The following is a 19,515-nucleotide window of genomic DNA, read 5'->3' on the forward strand; positions in this document are numbered from 1 at the left end:
GTGAGTTGACCTTTTTTCTTTTTTTAAGATTTAATTAATTAATTAGTTAATTAATTTGAGAGAGAGAGAGCATGCACGCATGTGAGTGGGCAGGGGAAGGGAGAGGGAGAGGGAGGGAGAATCTTAAGCAGACTCCACACTGAGTGCAGAGCCTGATGTGGGGCTCCATCTCACGACCCTGAGATCATGACCTGAGCCAAAATCAAGAGTTGGATGCTTAACCGACTGGGCCACCCAGGCACCCCACGTCCCCAGAGAGTTGAATGTGAGTTAATCAAAAGGGAGAGCATCCTGAGTAAGCCTGACTTATCCTGGTAAGTCAGATGAGCCCCTGAAAGAGATGAGACACAAAGCAGACACCCTCCTGCTGGCCTTGAACTTGAGGAAAACAGTTGCCAAGAGTTCTACAACTACAAGGAACCGAATGCTGCTGACAGCCTGAAGAAGACCTCTCGCCTCACAAGAGAACCCTACTCTGGCCAACACCTTGATACGGTCTTGTAAGAGTCCAAGCAGAGAACCCAGTTGAGCCCTGCCTGGACTTCTGATCTACAGAGCCGTGAGATAATAATGGATGTTGTTTTGAACTACCAAATTTGTGGTAATTTGTTAGGCTACAATGGAAAACTACTGTGAGTTCGTTTCTATTCCCTCCAAAAAGCCAATACAAGCCTTTTTTTTTTTTTTTTTTAATTTAAATAAGGAATGTTGGTGAAGGGTAATAGGGTAAAATCATTTGACCTCAACCAGATAAAGAAAACAGCAGCAAGGCCTTTACTTTAACCATTTCATCTAAATAGTGAAGGTCCTATTTTTGGTGTTCTGGTGAAACCAGTCCTGTTTTGAGATGCTACAGAAGTGAGTTCTGGGTGCTGCATCTTTGTTATTAATTTAGGAGCAGCTGCATATCCACAAATGTTCTAAGGGTTCTAACTAAGGTTTGATTATTTCAAGTCCCCTTTATTGGGCCCAGATACAATGGAGTGGCGCTGCACAGACGGGAGTTCACGTAAGTTCCACATTTGGCCATTTGCGAGAGAGAGGGATGGACTGATTAGTCTGGGTGATTCCACGAACCTATTTTTTGGAGGTAGTGTGACAAACAGCATAAATCTGCTTTCCCTAGATAGTTCCTATAGGTCTCTCTTAGTGTGTGCAACTCACTACTCAAATGTGATTCTGATATTTGTAGTTAACATAATTTAAAAAAGTAATTATTATGGCTCCTGAACCTACGCCAATGACTTCACCTGGTGCTAAGAAGAAACCAGCGGCACGGGGCTGACATTCTGTCCGACTCAGAGTCTGTCAGCCTTCGTTGTGAAGCCGGCCTTCCTAAGGGATTTTCAGGGAAACTTGGACTACTTAAAATCCTCACCTTATGTGCTGATCTTAGAACCTAACCACTGTGCAAAATGCAACTCCCCTCTGTGCACTGAAAGTTGGGAATTCAAACTGAAGGGTTCAACTTTCTCCAGGGCACAGTGATTTTTCTAAATGTGGTTTAGTAGTTAGAAATATACAAATAATGGATGATCTCTTTGCATATAAAACATTTCTACATGACTCCAAAGACAAGGCCCGTAATTCCACGCTAGACTTTCTAATGCAAGAAAACACACAGTATTGCAAGCGAATCACAGTGGTTACATCTGGAGTAACAGGACTCCCCTTAATACAAAGGTAATATTTCAAAAACTTGGATACTTTATTATTAGTAGCAAATGACTGCCAACAAATCCACTTACTAAGTGTGACTCACAATGTTGTAATTGTGCAGCCAGAAGCTCCTTTTAAGTGTTTGATGACATATACCACAATATCAAGACCGTTCAAACAGTAACTTCTTAATAATGCTCTTTATAAAGCAGTCATGCTTAAGTCTTGGAAAATAGAACTCTTTGACAATCTGATGAAAATCCCTCTTCAAGCCCACTCAAAACTCTAGTCTAAGAACATTTTTTAAAGGATAAAACATCTGGGGCCTAAGGCAAAACATAACTTGTAAATCTTAAAAATAAAACTTGGCTTGGGACATCTGGCTGCTGGCTCAGTTGGTTAAGACTCTTGGTTTTGGCTCAGCTTATGATCTCAGGGTCATGATACTGAGCCCTGTGTTGGGCTCCATGCTCAGTGCAGAGTCTGCTCAAGATTCTCTCTCCCTCCCCCTCTGTCCCTCCCCCAACCTCATGGCCACGCCCACAAGCTGTCTCTTGCTCTAAAATAAATAAATAAATAAAACCTTAAAACAAAAACAAAAACAAGGGGTTCCTGGGTGGCTCAGTTGGTTAAGCATCCAATTCTTGATTTCAGCTCAGGTCATGAACTCAGAGGGTCGTAAGACTGAGCCACGCATAGGGCTCCACACCTGGTGTGGAGCCTGCTTAAGATTCTTCCTCTCCCTCTGCACACCCCCCCCCAATAAAACAAAAAGAAAAGAAAAAAACCCCACAAAAAACTGGCTTTCTTCTGCTGATGACAAGAATCCAATTGCCTCATTGATATTAATACTATGTAGGAGATGCTATATAAAAGCATTATCTGTAGAAATTCATTTAAACCTTATAATAACCCTATGAGGTAAATTTCATTAGTACTGCCATTTTATCTTTCAAACTTAGAAATTTTTTTTTTTTAAAGATTTTGTTTATTTATTTGACAGAGAGAAACACAGCTAGAGAGGGAACACAAGCAGGGGGAGTGGGAGAGGGAGAAGCAGACTTCCCGTGGAGCAGGGAGCCTGATGCAGGGCTTGATCCCAGGACCCTGGGATCATGACCTGAGCCGAAGGCAGACGCTTAACGACTGAGCCACCCAGGCACCCCTCAAACTTATACATTTTTTAAAGTAACCTTTCTGCCCAACATGGGGCTCAAACTCACAACCCAGAGATCAAGAATTGTATGCTCTACTGACTGAGCCAGTCAGGCGCCCCATTACTGCCATTTTAAAGACGAGGCAACTGAGCTCCAGAGTCGTATGTATTAGGAGTGGCAGGGCTAGCATCTGAACGCAGGCGGTCTGGCTTCAGAGCCCGTACCTGTAACCATGATATCATCTGATGTTCTTCTGAACTAACCTGACTGAGATCCCTAAATCTGATCTGGCTAAAGGAAAGGGTACCAGAGAAGTAAGGTTTTCACACCAAAGCTTTTATTTGAACCATTCTGAATGGAAATCTTTCTAAAAACATACTCTATACTTCTGTTATCTCTCATAATACACCACTGAATATAATTTAAACAACCTTTCTGTACAGTGGAAAGTGCACAGATTGTGCAATCACAAAAACCTGGGTTCAGATTCCTGCTCTGCGCCTGAAACAGGAGGGTGCCCTGGGCAGGTTCTTTCACTTTTTCTTTTTTTTTTCCTTAAAGATTTTATTTATTTGAGAGAGAGAGAATGAGAGACAGAGAGCACGAGAGGGAAGAGGGCAGAGGGAGAAGCAGACCCCCCGCTGAGCAGGGAGCCCGATGTGGGACTCGATCCCGGGACTCCAGGATCATGACCTGAGCCGAAGGCAGTCGCTTAACCAACTGAGCCACCCAGGCGCCCCTCTTTCACTTTTTCGAGCTCATTTCTGTGAAATGGAGATGATACTGGCTTCACCTCATTGGGTTCCTATGAAAATTCACTGATGTACCACAGATAAAACACTTAGGGCAGTGCTTAGAACATATTGCAAACCACAGATATAGCCGTTCTTGTCGTAATGTACTAATTGTGACTCAGCTCCACAACCCTTTCCTAGAAGGCAGGCCTGCACAACTCTTCCTGCCTCTACGTGCTCACTCTAACCTTCTGCCGGCTTTACTTCAGTCGCTTGGACTTCCTGTGGTTCCCTGAACATCCTTTGCCTTCTGGCATCTCAGTACCTTCACACACACCTTTCATTCCTCAAATGAAGTATCTACTCTTCATTTCTACCCGATAGTTCCTATTTGGCCCTAAGATTCGGTTCAGATGATATGGCCCGCCTGAGGAAACCTCTGACAACCCAGGCTTCCCTTGTACTCCCTCGGCACTCCGCACATGCCTGCACTGAGGCTCGACTCACTGAAATACTTTCTGACCTCTCTTCCTACACCCAGAGTGCTCTTTGAGTTCACAGGATGCTGGCTGGCACGGCATCTTACTCATCTTTAATCCACAGCACCTGGCCAGTGCCTAGCACAACTTAAGTGCAGAAGAAATATGCACTAGATGGATAACAAAGTCTCAGAATTGTGTGTGAAAACGGCAGAGTGTGAATCCATAGGCTGGGTGCTAGTTCGCTCTTCTACGAAGAACAGAACAGGGGCAAGGAGGTCACGTGACTCATCTCTGGCCAGCATTCCTTTCCCCAGCGCCCAGGAAGCGCTCCTAAGAGCTGCAGGAAACTTGTTTTTGCTCCTTGCAGACCCTGTTTTCTTTCTAGATCTTCACGGTTGTCCAAACAGGTGAGATAACTGCAGAGTCTGCTTCCTACAAGGTAGGTGTTATATTATAAAGCAAGACAAAATAAAAACAAAACCATAAAAGCATAGTCTCCTTGCTTGCTCTAATATGCAAAATGACCAGATGAGAAAAAGGCTTTAAAAAGATGTTTTCAAGCATACTTTATGCTTTTGAAGAACTTGGGATAAAAAACAGTAATTGTAACCACGGCTATTTATGGGGCCAGGCCCTGTGTGGAGCATGTTCCGTGTATCTGCTATTAATCTAAAACAACTGTGTTTTACAAGTGAGCTGTGAGGAAGCATCAAAGAACAAAGCTGGTAGCAGCAGACTAGAACAAGGACCGAGTTGGTGGTACCTGAGCCCAAGCTGTCTGCACTTCATCATACTCTGCCTCTTCGACTTAGAAACAATGTCTGTATGTCTCAGTGGGACGGATCTCAGGCACTAGCACATGGCGTCGGTTTCCTTTGACCCAGAACCTACTTTTAGCTTTGACGAAGACACACGGCACTGGACGACCATCTCTCGAAGTTTTAGAAGGCCATGTGGTATAGTTGAAAGACTATGGGAGTGGGGTTCAAGAAACCTCTATTAAAATTCCAGCTCTGTGTCTTTTCTTCTCAGCTTCTTCCTCTGTCAAATGGGGCTACTGATACCTATCAGTGAAGACCGTTAGAGATGCCAAATGCCTAGGATGTCATATGCCTTAGGCACAGAGCAGGCACACATTAGATGGCAGCTACTAACTTTTACCATTTATCGCTATTGTCACTCAACTTTGGTTTTACCAGAGGGAGAACGTGTGTAATACCATCACAAGTCTAGCTATAGCTGAGACTTCAGGGTATCACTTGATCAACAACAATGTCTGAGTGTGCCAGATACGAGGCCACCTGGCTGGCCTCAGCTTGCTTAGAGGAAACATGAACGTTCTGGAAACATACAGATAATTGGAGGCATGCCTCTGAAGTGGCAACATCACAGATACTATTTTGAGTAGTAGTGAATGGGCTTTTATTGATTTAGTAAAACCCAAAGTAAGGTATCTTTGCAATGTTACTGGATCCTGCTCCTCCAATACACATAAAGACTCCCACGCCACTGGGATGATCTTAAAGGGGACATCATCAAGGTATTACCAGCTGATTGCTCTACTCCTTCTCAGAAAGCAGGATTCAACAACGAACCAACACACAAGCAAACAAATAAAACCACAAAAAGCCCCTCCCCAAACAAAACTCAGCACTGAGAGCATTACCTTTCCCCAGAGACAGAGCCCAGTCCCCTCGTCTGTATAGAGTCTCCAGTGAGAACTTCCGCCCCTGCTGCCTCCACTTCTCACTCCTGCATGGACTCGGCCAGGCTGGTTCCCATTCTCCCTGCTGCACTGGAGCTCCTCATCCTCTCTACTGGAGTCCAGTCTGTTCTCGAACCATCTGCTCCCTCACTTCTGTGACACTGGCCGTTCTCTGGTTTCTCCTCCCACACCACTGCACCCCCCCCTTCCTTCTCCGGTGCCCCAAGCTGCGTGCCCTACAGGATTCTGCTCTGGGCTCTCCTCCCTGGTCCCCGCTCACGGATTTCATCTGGTGCAAAGGAACACTCCAGCTCTCACCCCAGTTCCAACTGCTCTACTGAGTTCCAGGTCTTGCATTTCCATCGCTCTCTGGAACTTCTCCCGCGATGATGATTTTAACAACTAACTTTTACCGGATGCTCATGAATGTGCAAAGCCAGAGTTCCTGAACTCAGCTGGGTGCCCATGTGGGTTTTCATGTGATACATGTTTTCACCACAGCCATTACGGCAGACCAGCATTGAAAAGACAAGGCATTATCGAAAGGAGTGGAACAGGATAAGATGTTGCAACCATGAAGTACCTTGAGCTAGTGGTTCCTAAGGTGTCCGACCGATGCCACATACCGCTGTTTCTCTTGAAAACTTAATATATTTAAAATATCCAGTGGTGCCCCTGTGAGTTGGCTGTGGCCGCAGAGGGCCTTGGCACACTGTGGCCCTAAATAAACCCTTTTACATCTATTATCACCTCATTTAACCCTTAACAACCCCATCGGGTAGGCCTGTCGTCATCCACACTTTCTAGATGGAGAACTTAAGCAACTTGCCCAACAGCACATGGTTTGTGACTGGCACAGCCAGGATTTGAACTCAAGTGGTTTGGCTCCCCAGCCCACACACTTAACCTGAGAGATGCTGAATCTCCTGACACGTATATCTTAAAATCTAACCTGACTTATCTTCTCCGAAACCAGCCATCCTTCTTGCTTGTCTATTTTTGTTCCAGTCCTGGTCATAGGACCCAAAGTAGAAAGGGCGCACAGAGGCTTTCAGCGTTCCTACCAGTTGGCTTTCCCATCTCTACTCACTGTAGTTGGAGGAACGCTATTCCTGAAGCCTTCCCTTCTATCTTTTGGTGGACTTTTAGATAGTTCTTTTTTACTGAAATAAAACCAAGGGAAGGATTTTTTTTTTTTTTTTTTAAACTCCATAGGATGGGGCACCTAGGTGGCTCAGTTGGTTAAGTGTTCGACTCTTGATTTTGGCTCAGGTCATGATCTCAGGGTCATGAGACTGAGCCCTGCATTGGGCTCCGCGCTGGGCATGAAGCCTGCTTGAGATTCTCGCTCTCGCTCTGCACCAACCCCCAACCCCTGCTTGCACATATGCGTTTGTGCCCTCTCTAAAAAAACCCAAAAACCAAAAAACAAATGCCACAGGAAATTTTTATGTATAGGTCAGGTTTTAAAAAACATGGTATATGTTCCATAAATACTTGCAGGATAAATAAATGATTACATTCTGAGTATGACTACCTCAGGTTTGGACAGTCATGATCAAATACTGATTCCTAGTAAAATTTTCGCTATAAATCAAAGTATCTTTTTTTTTTTTTTTACTAGCAATTGCTAGCTACATGGGGGAATTATAAATAAGTCCTACACTGGAGGAGATTATAATTTTATTTTCCAAGGCGCCCAGGTTCAAAACCTTAAGCCATTTTTTAAAAAGATTTTATTTATTTATTTGAGACAGAAAGAGAGAGAGAGAGAGCGCATACAAGCGGGGAGGAGTGGCAGAGGGAGAAGGAGAAGTAGGCTCCTTGCTGAGCAGGTAGCCCGATGCGGGGCTCGATCCCATCCGGGGATCACAACCTGAGCTGAAGGCAGACGCTCAACTGATAAGCCACCCAGGTGCCCCTTTAAGGGCCATTTTTATACTCATTTATGCTTCTGCTTTCCCAGACCTAAGCCCTACTGCCAGATCTTGTCAGTTTTTCCTTCAGAGCCTCTCCTGAATGTCTCTTCAGCTGTTTCCATGAGGCTTTTATAGTGTTCAAAACCTCAGACTGTAATAAGCTCCTGGGTGGTCTGTTACAATCTCTCCTCAGTCTCACCCATCTGCTGCAGTGCTATCATTTTATTCTTAAACGATCACTGAAAGCACATCTACGAAGTCCTGCTCATAAGCCCAGAGTGCCTGCTGCCAAAGCCTTAATTCAGGATTCTTTGCAATTTGCACCTGACCTACCTGTTCAATACTTATGTTTGCATCCATATATTCATTCATTTGACATCTATGACAAAATGCCAAACAAGGACATTGAGGAGTTGAAGATAATAGTAAGGTGACTAAAACAGTCCCTAAGGAGCTTATAGTCTTTAATAGAGGAAACGGAATATGCACAAAGAAAACTCCAACATAAGGGACAATAAGTGCAGTGACTTCCCATAGCAAGGTGTTATGGGAAGTCAGAAGTTAATTCTGACTGGAGGGTCAGGATGTTTTGGAAGAGGCGGCATTTGATTAGGTCTTGAAGGGAAGGCAGAGCTTCAGTAGATGAAGGAGAACAAAGAAGATCACTATAAAAAACAAGCAAAGGAAGAGGTAAGACTGTAAGGGCTAAGTTTGGTTTCCATACAGTGTGTGTAATGTAGACTAAGAGGTAGAGCTGAGAAGGGAGGTTTAGGGCTAAATCCCAGACAATTATGAATGCTTGAAGAAGGGTTTGGACTTTGATATTTATTCATTCAACAAGTATTTATGGACTAACTATGACAGGCCAGACTGCGGGTTCAGTGCTAGGGATGAAGTGGAGAGCATGACAGACATGATTCTGGTCTTCTCAGAGCTTACGCTCTAACGTGAAGGAGGTAAGGATCCACTGAAGATGCTGAACCAGAGGACTGTCCACAACAAAGTCGTACTTAAGAACATTCTGGCATCAATGTATACTAATTACATTGGGGAAGAAACAGAAAGAAGGCCATTTATTACATTAAGTACAGGGAGGGATGAGGCCCAAGGTGGGGGAGTGGTAATGGAGGACATAAAGGCGTGGAAGTTATTAAGGAGGAAGAATATCAGGCTCAACACCTGAGTGGACATAGAGGAGAGGGCAAGCAGGGAAGAGGGAGATGTAAAAATGAGCTGTAAGACTGGGAAAAAATCAGAACAGTGAGGACTGACTGGGAAGGGGTATGAGAATGCTATTTTGGATGATGGTGATGTCTATATCCTGACAGAGGTTTGGTCACACAGGTATGTGCAACTGTCAAAACTCACACAAATGGTAAACATGTGTACACTTGTGCATAAGTAAATTCTACCAAAAAAACCACAAAAACCAAAAAACAAACCCTGAAAACAAATACTGAACTTAAGTTAATGATATGTAAGCTGAAGTGTTTGGGGGTGAAGTGTATGATATCTATAATTCACTTCAAAATACATTATAAAAGATGGACTGATGGATGGACAGATGTGTGATAAAGCAAACAGCAAAACAGTAATGATAGAATCTCATTGGGTGGCATATGGTGTTCACTGTACGATTTCAAAGCTTTTTGTTTGAAAAATTTCATAATGAAGTGTTGAGAAAAATGATTATAAGCATACAGTTTTGAGTTTGGGTTGACTGGAAGGACATGGGGGACACAGAAGCAGATGCAGGTTTGGGAGGCTGGATGATGAGCTTATTAATCAGTGACACATGGGTCTGAGGAATCCAAGGCATTAAGGTGGAAATATTTATCAGGCAGTTAGAAATGCAGGACTAGAGTTCATTTGTTCTGCTGTGCTACTTCCTAAACATCTTTCTGCCTTCTTGTATTCCCTTCCAGTGAAATCCTTTTTCTTCTGTAAGCTTTCTCTGACTACCCTGTCCTCCTGCATTCAACACTGTAAGATTAGTTCATGGCATTATCATACATTAATAGAATGGAAGTTCTCCGGATAAACAGAATCTTACACAGAATATATATGATTTCATGAAGCAATTTTCAAATAAATAAATGAATAAAACCTGACCTAGTATTTGACCATCCAGTTCTTTAGGCTCACACTCATTCTCGGCTCAGAAGGTATAGTTTTGTTTTTAATTTCTGAGATATACATACTTAAAGGGCACTCTTTGGGGTGCCTGGGGGGCTCAGTCAGTGAAGTGTCTGCCTCTTGGTCTTGGCTTAGGTCATGATTTCAGGGTTGTTGAAATCGAGCCCCTCGTCAGACAGAGCACCAGAGCCTGCTTAGAGTTTCTCTCTCCTCCTCCCTCTACCCCGTGTGTGCACGGGCACACACATACGTGCCCACTCTCTCTCAAATAAATAAATCTTAAAAAAAAAAAAAGGCACTCTTTGTAGTGGGAAACATGACTTGAACCTCAATTACAGACTGAAGTGAAACCGCCATTCCCAAATTCTTAGTACACTTGACTTTCTCCTTCTTAGTAGCGCCTCTTTCAGACTTTATCTGACATTTCCTTTTGCAGAACTCTAAACATGGGAAGAAAATGGTTGTCCTTAGGTGGTGAAACTAACCTTTTTGATCTTTTTCTTTCCATGACTCTGAATTTCTAAATTTCTATAAAATTAATGTATTACTTTGATAGCAGGGGGGAAAAAAGCTTTTTACAGAAAACCTTTAATGACATAGTCGTCAGCCCCTAAAGTACAAACTGCTAGAAGATTTCTCGAGTTGCAGGAAAAGAAGTTAAACTAAGGTGGCTGATTTCTCCCTCCTACCTCCTCAGCAATCAGCATGCTCCCTAAGGTCAGGAGCTATGTCCTCCTCAGCTCTGCACCTCTCTCCACCCACTGGAGCACTGGACCCAGCAAACAGTAAGCACTCACATAGTGAAAGAACACACATTTAACACTAAAAATACCAGAAAGTGGCCCACGAAGGGTAGTGGAAAGCCATTAGCTTATCCCATGAACTTGGTCATTATTTTCCTAATTTTGAAGATCTGTTTCTCAGAAGGAACTCAGAATACCTCTTCGTCTCTCTCAATTGCCCCAGGCAGACAGTGCTGCTCAGTGAAAGAAACCAGGTTTGGATCCTGTGAATTCCAAGTTCAACAGTATCCCTAAGCCTACACTTGGCACGATGGGAGAACAACTCTATTAAGAAAACCAAGGAAAAATTAAGATTGCTCCTGTTTTTGCACCAGAGAGACTTGGCCACTGGCCATATTTTACCTCCCGTCATCCCATCAGATTGGCCTCCACCACGCTCCCCGCCGTTCACCTCGGCTGCCTAATTCCAAGTCTGCTTACTACTATCGTCTCTTACCACCACACTTTAAAAAAATGGTTTACCTTTTCTCCTCTGTCTCTTTCTCTATCTTTCTCCTCTTTTTTCTTTTTTTTTTCACTATGCCCATCTGTGTGGAGGCCGGGCAGTGGCTGGGGAGGGGCAGCGGCTCCAGTGTGGGGGACGCTGGGAGGAGGGCCAGGTGCCACCGGGACCTCTCCCACGGCGGTAGCTGCAAGGCCTGAACTTCTCTTGGACTTGGAATGCCGCTTCTCTTTATGCTTCTCCTTGTCCTTCTTCTTTTTGCTCTTCTTGGACTTCTTTTTCTTCTTGATTTCCCGGTAAGAGTCGTCGATGACTAACTCCCCAGCCTCTAGCTCCCCACCAGAGGACGAGTCCGATTCTACTAGAATAGGTTCAAGTCCTGAAAGATCAAGGTTAGCACTGTGGGATTCTGGGAACTGGGAGCCATCCGCCCCACAGGCTTCAGGGCCGGGAGAGGAATGTGGGTCTGAGGAGGACTTGTGCTTCTTCCGGGCTGTTTTCAGAAAGCTCTGTAACTCGTGTCCTAGGAATAAAGCACCTTGCTCATCCCGAGCTGATTTCTTAGAGGATTTTTTCACAGTCGCTTGCTGAGAGGGGTACTGAAAAGGCTCCTCATCAACCGAGCTGCTTCCCTTCTCCTTTGGTGAGAGAATCAGTTTCATCTTTAAGCCATCGGGCTCGCGGAGGGTCAGTGTCTCTGTGTTCACATAGAGCGGTTTCATTTTTTTTGATTTGTGGGAACCACCATCCTCCAGGGACAGCTCCCCACTGCTTCCGCTTACTTTCTTCCTGTGGTGTTCCTTTTTACTCTCTGAATGACTTGAAGAACTAGAGGATTTCTCCCCCATCTTTTTGGAGGGCTTAGAGCCTGTTGCCAGCGGGGAAGTGATGGCTTTCAACAGGTCCATGGCTGTATCAGTAGACTGCGGGCTGGACTTTTTCTTTTTCTTCTGTGACGATTCCAAAGACGAAAGGTCTGGAAATAATCAAAAGAAGTAATGTCCAAACGACAAACCAACTTCCAACAAGTTTCCTCTCTCACCAAAAAACACTCAACTAACATGAGGAAGAGGCTAAGAGAAATGATTTGAGGGGAGGCCCTTCCACTGATTCCTGATGACGCCCGTGTGCTTCTTGGCTCGGTAAATGCTGCCTGACCCTGGACACAGTTCTTGCCACTAAAGTTGCTTCTCTTCACTGAGTCTTCACTAACCAGAGAGGGTAGACCCAGAAGAATGGACTAAGTTGTGGGATTACGAGCAGTTACAATTTAGGTTATGCTGTAGACAGAGTGTCATTTGCTTCTGTGTTCAGGACAAGCCCATTCTAGTAAAGGGTTAGTCTCATCAGCTATGCGCATAAGAGAGCTAAGAAAAACTGGTCTTGTGAGTGGCTATGCACTGGACTGAGAAGTAACCCACAGGTGCAGGCCAGAGGGCCCAGGACTACATATGGCAAAAGGGATGCTAGGTAACAATGGGCAGAAGATAAGTGGATGATTGGGGGGAGAAGGAACCTGGTACCTGGTGTATCACAAATGAAGACTGTTCTTCTATGCTGAATCCTCCAAAATACCAGCCCTCCACCTCTCTCCTCCTTCACACTGGTTTATCGGCACTCAGAACAAGAACCACTGTCCTGTTAAATAGGCCACTGAGTCAGCAACATCTGGATCCCTTTCCCCTACCCCGACTCCAAGAACCAGTGATGTGTTCATCCCACCTGCTGCCCTTTCCCCTCCTTACCTCCATAGTAGTAATCATCAGAGGAGTGCTTCCTCTTCTTCTTGTGCGTGTCCGTCCCCAAGAAATAAAGCTCACTATCCTGGAATTGAAGAGGAAGAAGAATTGACCAATGAATAAGATGATGAAGCAAAAGCAGTTTGGAACCAATTTTGTTCTCTGATTTCTGGCTTTGGAAAACAAAGTAAAACACGGGAAATATTAAAAATAGACAGCGAACGATGTTTATTTTTTTAAAGTTTTAAAAATACGCTTCTTTCTTCAAGTACTAGGAAACAGGACGTGAGATAGTTAAAAACTTTCCTAATTCACATGTTTAGAATTTACCTTTAACTTCTTCTTGGAAGAGTTTCTGACCTGAGCAGCGATTTCTTCCTCTTCCCTTAAAAAATCTTTGTAAGAACGTTTCTTTTCTCGTTGGCTTCGGCCAGCGGCTAGTCCTGTATCCTCAGAGCTGTGATCACCATCAAAGCAATCTGAAAGCCAGGTTCGTTTGGGAAAGGGAAGGAGAAAGGCAAGTAAGTGACAACCAAATCACCACATATGTAATGCAACAGTCCCTCCATTTCCAAGTTAATATAATGTTTCAATAAGTCCATTGGAATATAGGGCTAGATCCAGGGGGACAAGAGTATTTCTTGATGACCTGGCTGCAAATACAAGAACCAAACCTGAAGAAACAATGCTTCCACGCTATGCAAAGGCCCAGTGTGCATCCTCAGACATGGTTTCTTAGTTGTGATTTGGCAGGTGGACACAGACTTGCAGAGGTAAGGCTGAAAAGAATAAGGATTCACATGCTGTGCTGCTCTGTGGGAGTCCAAAATGTGATTCCTATCCCCAGACTCCTGCACACTGGAGCTGGCAAGGACCACGAGTGCTGCAGGGGATCACCCCAATAGACTACAAAGACTTATATTTCAGACTCTCATGTTGGAACCCTGTCCTGGTTTTCGCTTCCATGGGCCCAGTCTGGGGATGATGTGGAGGCTGAATGTCATAATACTGCTCTAGGCCATCACTTGGGAGTCCAGGCTGTGATGGCCAGTCCTGGTCTCTATGTCCATGGGCTGCAAGGACTGAAGAGGAAACCCCCTTTAGAATGCTTCTCAGATTAAGGGGTCATACCTTCTTTCTTCACGGAGTCATCATAAGCCATGGCGGTCCTGCAGGGCCTTTGTGAATGTGTCACTGTGTCCAGGCTCCTTCCCGTCTACAGGACCAGGTCTGAGAAACAAAGAAGGAAAACCCTCCTGTAATGCGAAATCACTGTGGAGAAGCAACCTTCCAGATGGAAATGCGTAGTGATCCAAGGGCAGACTGGAAGGGCAGCAAGAAATAAAGGAGTGTCTTGTCACCTCCTCATTCTGTTTGTAAACATACTGGGGTTGAAACTGCAGGAATTGTGCTGGGCTTAATTTGATTTGATTTATGAGTTAGAATTGTGGTTTGGTGAAGTATATAAAATACCCCCATATAATAAAAAATATCTCAAAATTAATGAGAATTTCTGAAATGCCAACAGGACTGACAACACTAAGATGGTAAATACTGACATCAAGTCAGAGGGATAAGTTCAATCACAGTTACAAAATGCACAGATAAAGCAGGATGCAGAGGAAGACAGATTACAGCAAACATTCCAGACCATAAAATCCTACCATGTGGATCAGTGACAGGCTAAAATCTATTGTATTGCAGTTTAAACAGAAATGATAAGATTAAAGGGATATTAAAGAGATTTAGTGTAATTTTTTGGTATGCATTTTGTTTATATGAATTTGCTCAAAACCACAGAAGTGTAAAAGCAAGGATACTTCTTATATTGGTCACATGACAGCTTTCAAGGCTATCAGGCCTTTCTTAAAGACTAGGTGAAAATAAGGAAGAATTATCATTTGTCCATTGGTGGTGAGTTTTTATGATTATTAAGATTTTCACTGATTTGAAGAATTACTGTAATTTAAATGTTCTAAATATTATTTTGTATTTGTTAAAAAATTTTTTTGGACATCCAAGTTTATGTCACTGACTTTGACAATGACAAGCCACAGATTGTACTCTAAGGTAAAGTTCTTCAAATACTTTAAGGACAGGCAATGTCACAAATCCTGTAGGAAGTCTTTGCAGGAAATTTAAGAATGACATTCTAAATATATTGAAAATGTTCTCATCCGGTTAGTGAAATGCTTACAAGGTGACTGGATTGGTTATTTATTTACATTTTATTTTACCTTCATCACTATATGGGGATTTAGAAATGCTGAAGGGCTCTTCAGTGAGACATTGCCAGTCCCTTCAGGTGGGTGTGGGTAATACTGAAGTATGTAATTCTTGTCAAAGAAAATTTGATTAACAAGGGAAACTCTCCTAAGAGTTACATTTAAAATAAATGAAAGGAAAAAAGACCTAACTGCACAAGTCAGATAAAATACAATGCGCAGACATGCCTAAGTTGAACAAAGAGAAAAAGCATTACCAAGAATGATTTACAAGGAACGTAAAGAAAAGTAACATAAAAAAGCATTTCTCCACTGCCCTGAGGAGGAGAAGGAAGAACGGACTTGGCCAAAGTTAAGAGAATCTAGAGTGAAGTAAAGAAACCAAATGGATTCAATTATTTTAGTGATAAACCAAAGAACTGCTTGCTCCCAGGGCTTTCAAAGGAAATGAAGGGGATATAAGGTCAGAGCTCATGTAGAAATACGAAGTAATGTACATCATGTAGCCAGTTTTTCATGCTCCAGCATTCTCAACTTTCTCAAATAGAAATTACTGCCCTCCCCTTTCCACACAAGTGGTGTTGACTCCAAAAGTAGTGAAGGAAGGGGGAATGTCATAGGGAATCACGTCCATTCATTTGAAAATTGTATGCCCTCTCACTAGCACTACAATATACTGACTTCATTAGAAAAAATATATAGGTCCCGTTGCCAAGAAATACAACTTGAGACCTCAAGTTAAATGTTTTCATGCCAAATGAATTTTGGCTAAGAATGTTTGACAAGGAAACAATCTTAAACAGTCATTGTCATAAATATGGCCGTCAATCTGTTGTCAACAAGAAAATTCACTTCTAAATGAAGCAAAGGCAGGCCCTGAGACTTACAGGCCAGCCTTCTTTTTAGTAACATCAAAACTAACATAAAACAGAGTTGAACAATCTAACAGAGTGGGAATAAGTACCTCCGGAGACAGTAAGAGAAAGAAAACCATGATTTGACTTCTGAACTATGAAAAAAATGTTCATGGTCTCGTAACTGACTGCTTTGAAAAACAACCAGTGGATTTAAAAAGTTGTGAAAGGGAACAGGAAATCAGTTGATCTTCAGAGGCACAGGCAACACAGAAAACACGTGCTGGTGTGAGCACTATGTATTGAAATTAGGCCTGCTGTTGTTTAAATTTTCATAAAAACACTGAAAAGCATTTTATAAATTACAGGATTAAATAACCTGTAGAGAAAAAAACTGAGTGGGGCCTGAAGGCAAGGCCGATTCGCTAAAGAACTGAATGAACAGTCAAGAGTTTAAAAAATAAAATTAAACACAATGGACTATGCCACTCACAGCCTGGGCAGACTGATGGACCTTGAATTTTTAGGTTCTTTAAAAATCAAGATATTATTGCAGCTCAGGGGTTAGTTTTGGTTGCTGACTCATAAAGGAAAGATGAAACCGGATAAAGAAGTCTCAAGCAACAGTGTGGAAGAAAGGTAGAGTTAGGACAACATTTATATAGGATCAGATGACCCATTGATATTCCTTCCAGGTCTTGCATATTATCCATGATAAACTCAGAGTTCAGGGTTAGGCAGCAGATTGTAGGATTAACGAAAGTAAAAAAATATTAGGTTTGATTTTCACATTAGAAAGCAGAGGCCATAATTACATTAAATGTTGGCAATAGTAAAACAGGTGTTAAATCCCATTCTCCTGAATTCCATCGAATTCAATGTTGTCAACTTCAAGAGGCAGGGATAGTTTTACAATTATGTTCCTCTCAGTGTGCTAAGAAATGACAACATAGTGAAAGTTCATTATTTAATGTTGCGTACGGAGGCCAGATACATGCCATCACAAAAAATGCGTACTTATGCAATGTGCAAAATGTTAAATGGCTCTTCTGGGACTCTTCAGGATATGAAAAAGGGGAAGTGGAGCTGCTGTTCCACGTGTAGAGAAGTGTCCACATTTTGTTCAGGCACAGCTTTCGGGATTACCAAAGTGATGAATGAAAAAGCAAAAATCATCAGGTATAGTATTTTTTTATCTTGCAGGTCCAAATGATAATTATTGGGGAAAAAAAAAGTTTCAGAAGGTGATTTGTTTGAAGTAATCTGAGCCCCAGCAATCGTTAACAAGCTTCTTCATTCCATGAGTGTTGAAAAAGAACAAATTAATCCCCCTGATCCGAGCAGTAAGCAAAATCCTGAATTCCGGGTCTAGTCCGGGATGAGAGCCTTGTTCAAGAGTCCGCGTTCTCTTCCAGCACTCCCTCCATGAACTGAAATCGCCTCTCCGTGGAGGAAAAAGAAGGAAGGTGCACATCCAGCTGCTGGCAGTTTTTAAATTGTTGCTGTTGTTGTTTACTTCTGGGATAGCGCAGGTGCTGTCGTGTCATTTTTGTAGGGATCGCCTCCAATCTCAGAACACAGATACTCCGAATTCCTGCCACTCCCTTCTCCAGAACCTACCTAAGCAGCACTCACAGCCCCTGCCAGCTCTGGAAACTGCAGAGATCCCGGCAGCCTGGGATGGGGATTGAATCCTATCACTGCATGGCAGCTACACGGAACCACGACCACCGCACAGATCGGCTGGCAACACACATTTCCAAAAAACCACCAGTACAAATTTTGACAAGCTTTGTCCAATCAACAAGCTCTCCTTTGAGTTTTTTATTTGTTCTGCTACAAGGGAATATAATCAGCCACCTGCTTAACCGGCAGAGAGAGGGGGAGATGGTGCACGATATAAAGTGAATCTACAAGTAATAGCCGTGGGGGGAAACGGGCCTGCACGGAGGAGATCGCACTACGAAGGCACGTTCCAACTGGGTCGCCCGCAAAAAGGCCACACAACACCGGGTTATTTACACAGAGAGCCCCCAGGACCACCGTTTTTGCGGTCCCCACGCAAACCAGTGGGAGTCTCTCCCGGCCGTTCTGCAGCAACAGCTAGTTCAACAAAGCTCTGTGAAGAGGACAAGAAGAACGCTCCTCGCATCCTCTCCCGCCGGCCGAGGGCCCTGCCCTCCCGCCGCCCCGACCCCGGGGCGCTTTCGCCTTGACAGCCCGGAGACCCCGCACCCCGGGTCCCGAGCCGCAGCGCGGCCCCGACCCGGTCCCCGCGTCCCCGGCGGCCTCCCGGCGCCCCCGAGGGCGGAGACGGCCCCGGCAGGGGGAGGGGCGGCCCCGGCCCGCAGGCCCCCGGGGCGGCCGCACGCCCCCTCCCGGCCCCGCAGCTTTCCCGCCTTCCCCATTTGAACAGCTCCCGCCCGCCTTCCTTCGGCGGCCCGCTCCAGCCCCTTCTCGGGGGCGGACTGCGGCCGCTACTCCAGTCCCCGGCTCGGCCTCTGGGCTAGGCCGCACCGGGCCTGACGCGCCCCCGCGGCGGTGTCGCGGGCCCAAGCGGCGGGTGGCGGCGGGGCGGGGCCGCTGCCGCCTCGGGGAGGGGGCCCAGGCCGGCCTCGTGGGGGCTCCGCTCGCCGCTACCTTCACTCGGCTCGCCCGGATCCCGCCTCAGCGCCGCCGACCGCCGCCATCTTGGAGAAGGAGAGAAAAGCGCGAGCGGCCAGGGAGCCTCAGTCGAGCCCAGAGCGCAGGCTCCGGCTCGGGGAAGGGGAATCCCGCTCCTGACAGAGCGCCGAGCGCATCGAAAGACGCGCGCAGCTTGCTGAGCCCGGGAACTGGAGTTGATTGAGAATTTGCGGTGGGGCCAGGCTTGGGCTGGAAGCTTATGAACATTATATCATTTAATCCTCGCTGCATCCCTGTGAGGTAGGTTTGATCACATTTTACAGATGAGAAACAGGCTCAGAGAGGTTAGGTGACTTGCACAACCGTACACGGGTAGTTGGAGAAGGCAGATACTACTCCAAGTCTTCTGATTCTTAATGAAGTGCTCTTTCCTCAAGACTATGCCATTTCCTTCGAGATGTTTTTGTACATAAATGCTCTTTCTGCGAAACCTGGATCATGCAGATTAATACCATCGGTGCTTATTTGGAATTTGGCATCTATGTTTGGGTGGTTGGCATATTTCGGATGAGGTGGAAGGACATAATTTTCTAACAAGGCACTATAACATAATTTGCATGGTGAATCCTCTGCATTTCTCCTCACAAATTATTCGCATTTAAAAGGTGGAAACAGTCCTCAGACAAACGAAGGGATGCCACACACAGGAGAAAGAGGGGTTTTTCTGATTTGCTCTGGAGAATTTGGACTCATAGGTAGAAATTACTGTTTGAACCTCTTGGTTCCATATGAAGACAAACTCATTTCTCTAGAGCAGTTCAGTCGTGTTTGGCTACCTTGTAAGGTAGTGAGCTCCCCATTACCAAAGGAATTCAAGAAGAAGCTAGTGCCTTCGTTACTGTAGAATGGAGAGGTTGGAGATCTAGATTGGTTTCTAGCATTGTGAACCCCATGAAACTCTGTGCAAAATTATGCTTTTGTGCAACTGTGTGTTTTTCTGGGGTTTAGATCCTATCAAAGATTAGGAATCCCTAT

General features: G+C 44.5%; 1 protein-coding gene across 4 annotated transcripts in view; it reads right to left on the reverse strand.

Annotated features, from left to right (window-relative positions):
- The window catches only part of HMGXB4 (HMG-box containing 4), a 30,028-nt gene extending 11,432 nt beyond the window's left edge, over positions 1-18,596 (reverse strand). The window contains exons 1-6 of one of the 4 annotated variants that reach the window (XM_034987630.1): positions 13,908-18,080; positions 13,451-13,555; positions 13,107-13,255; positions 12,783-12,861; positions 12,561-12,675; positions 11,058-12,013 (exon numbers count right to left, since the gene is read on the reverse strand). In XM_034987630.1, the coding sequence (XP_034843521.1) occupies positions 11,058-11,945 (888 nt within the window). In that variant the 5' untranslated portion in view covers positions 11,946-12,013; positions 12,561-12,675; positions 12,783-12,861; ... (1 more) ...; positions 13,451-13,555; positions 13,908-18,080. Of the gene's footprint in view, positions 1-11,057; positions 12,014-12,560; positions 12,676-12,782; positions 12,862-13,106; positions 13,256-13,450; positions 13,556-13,907; positions 18,081-18,495 lie in introns of those variants that run through there. The other 3 variants (XM_034987628.1, XM_034987631.1, XM_034987629.1) reach the window with 3 other exon arrangements.
- Between the last annotated feature and the right edge of the window lie 919 nt (positions 18,597-19,515).

Source organism: Mirounga leonina, unplaced genomic scaffold (assembly GCF_011800145.1).
Source record: "Mirounga leonina isolate KUSES-001 unplaced genomic scaffold, KU_Mleo_1.0 Mir_418, whole genome shotgun sequence".
Lineage (NCBI taxonomy): Eukaryota > Metazoa > Chordata > Mammalia > Carnivora > Phocidae > Mirounga > Mirounga leonina.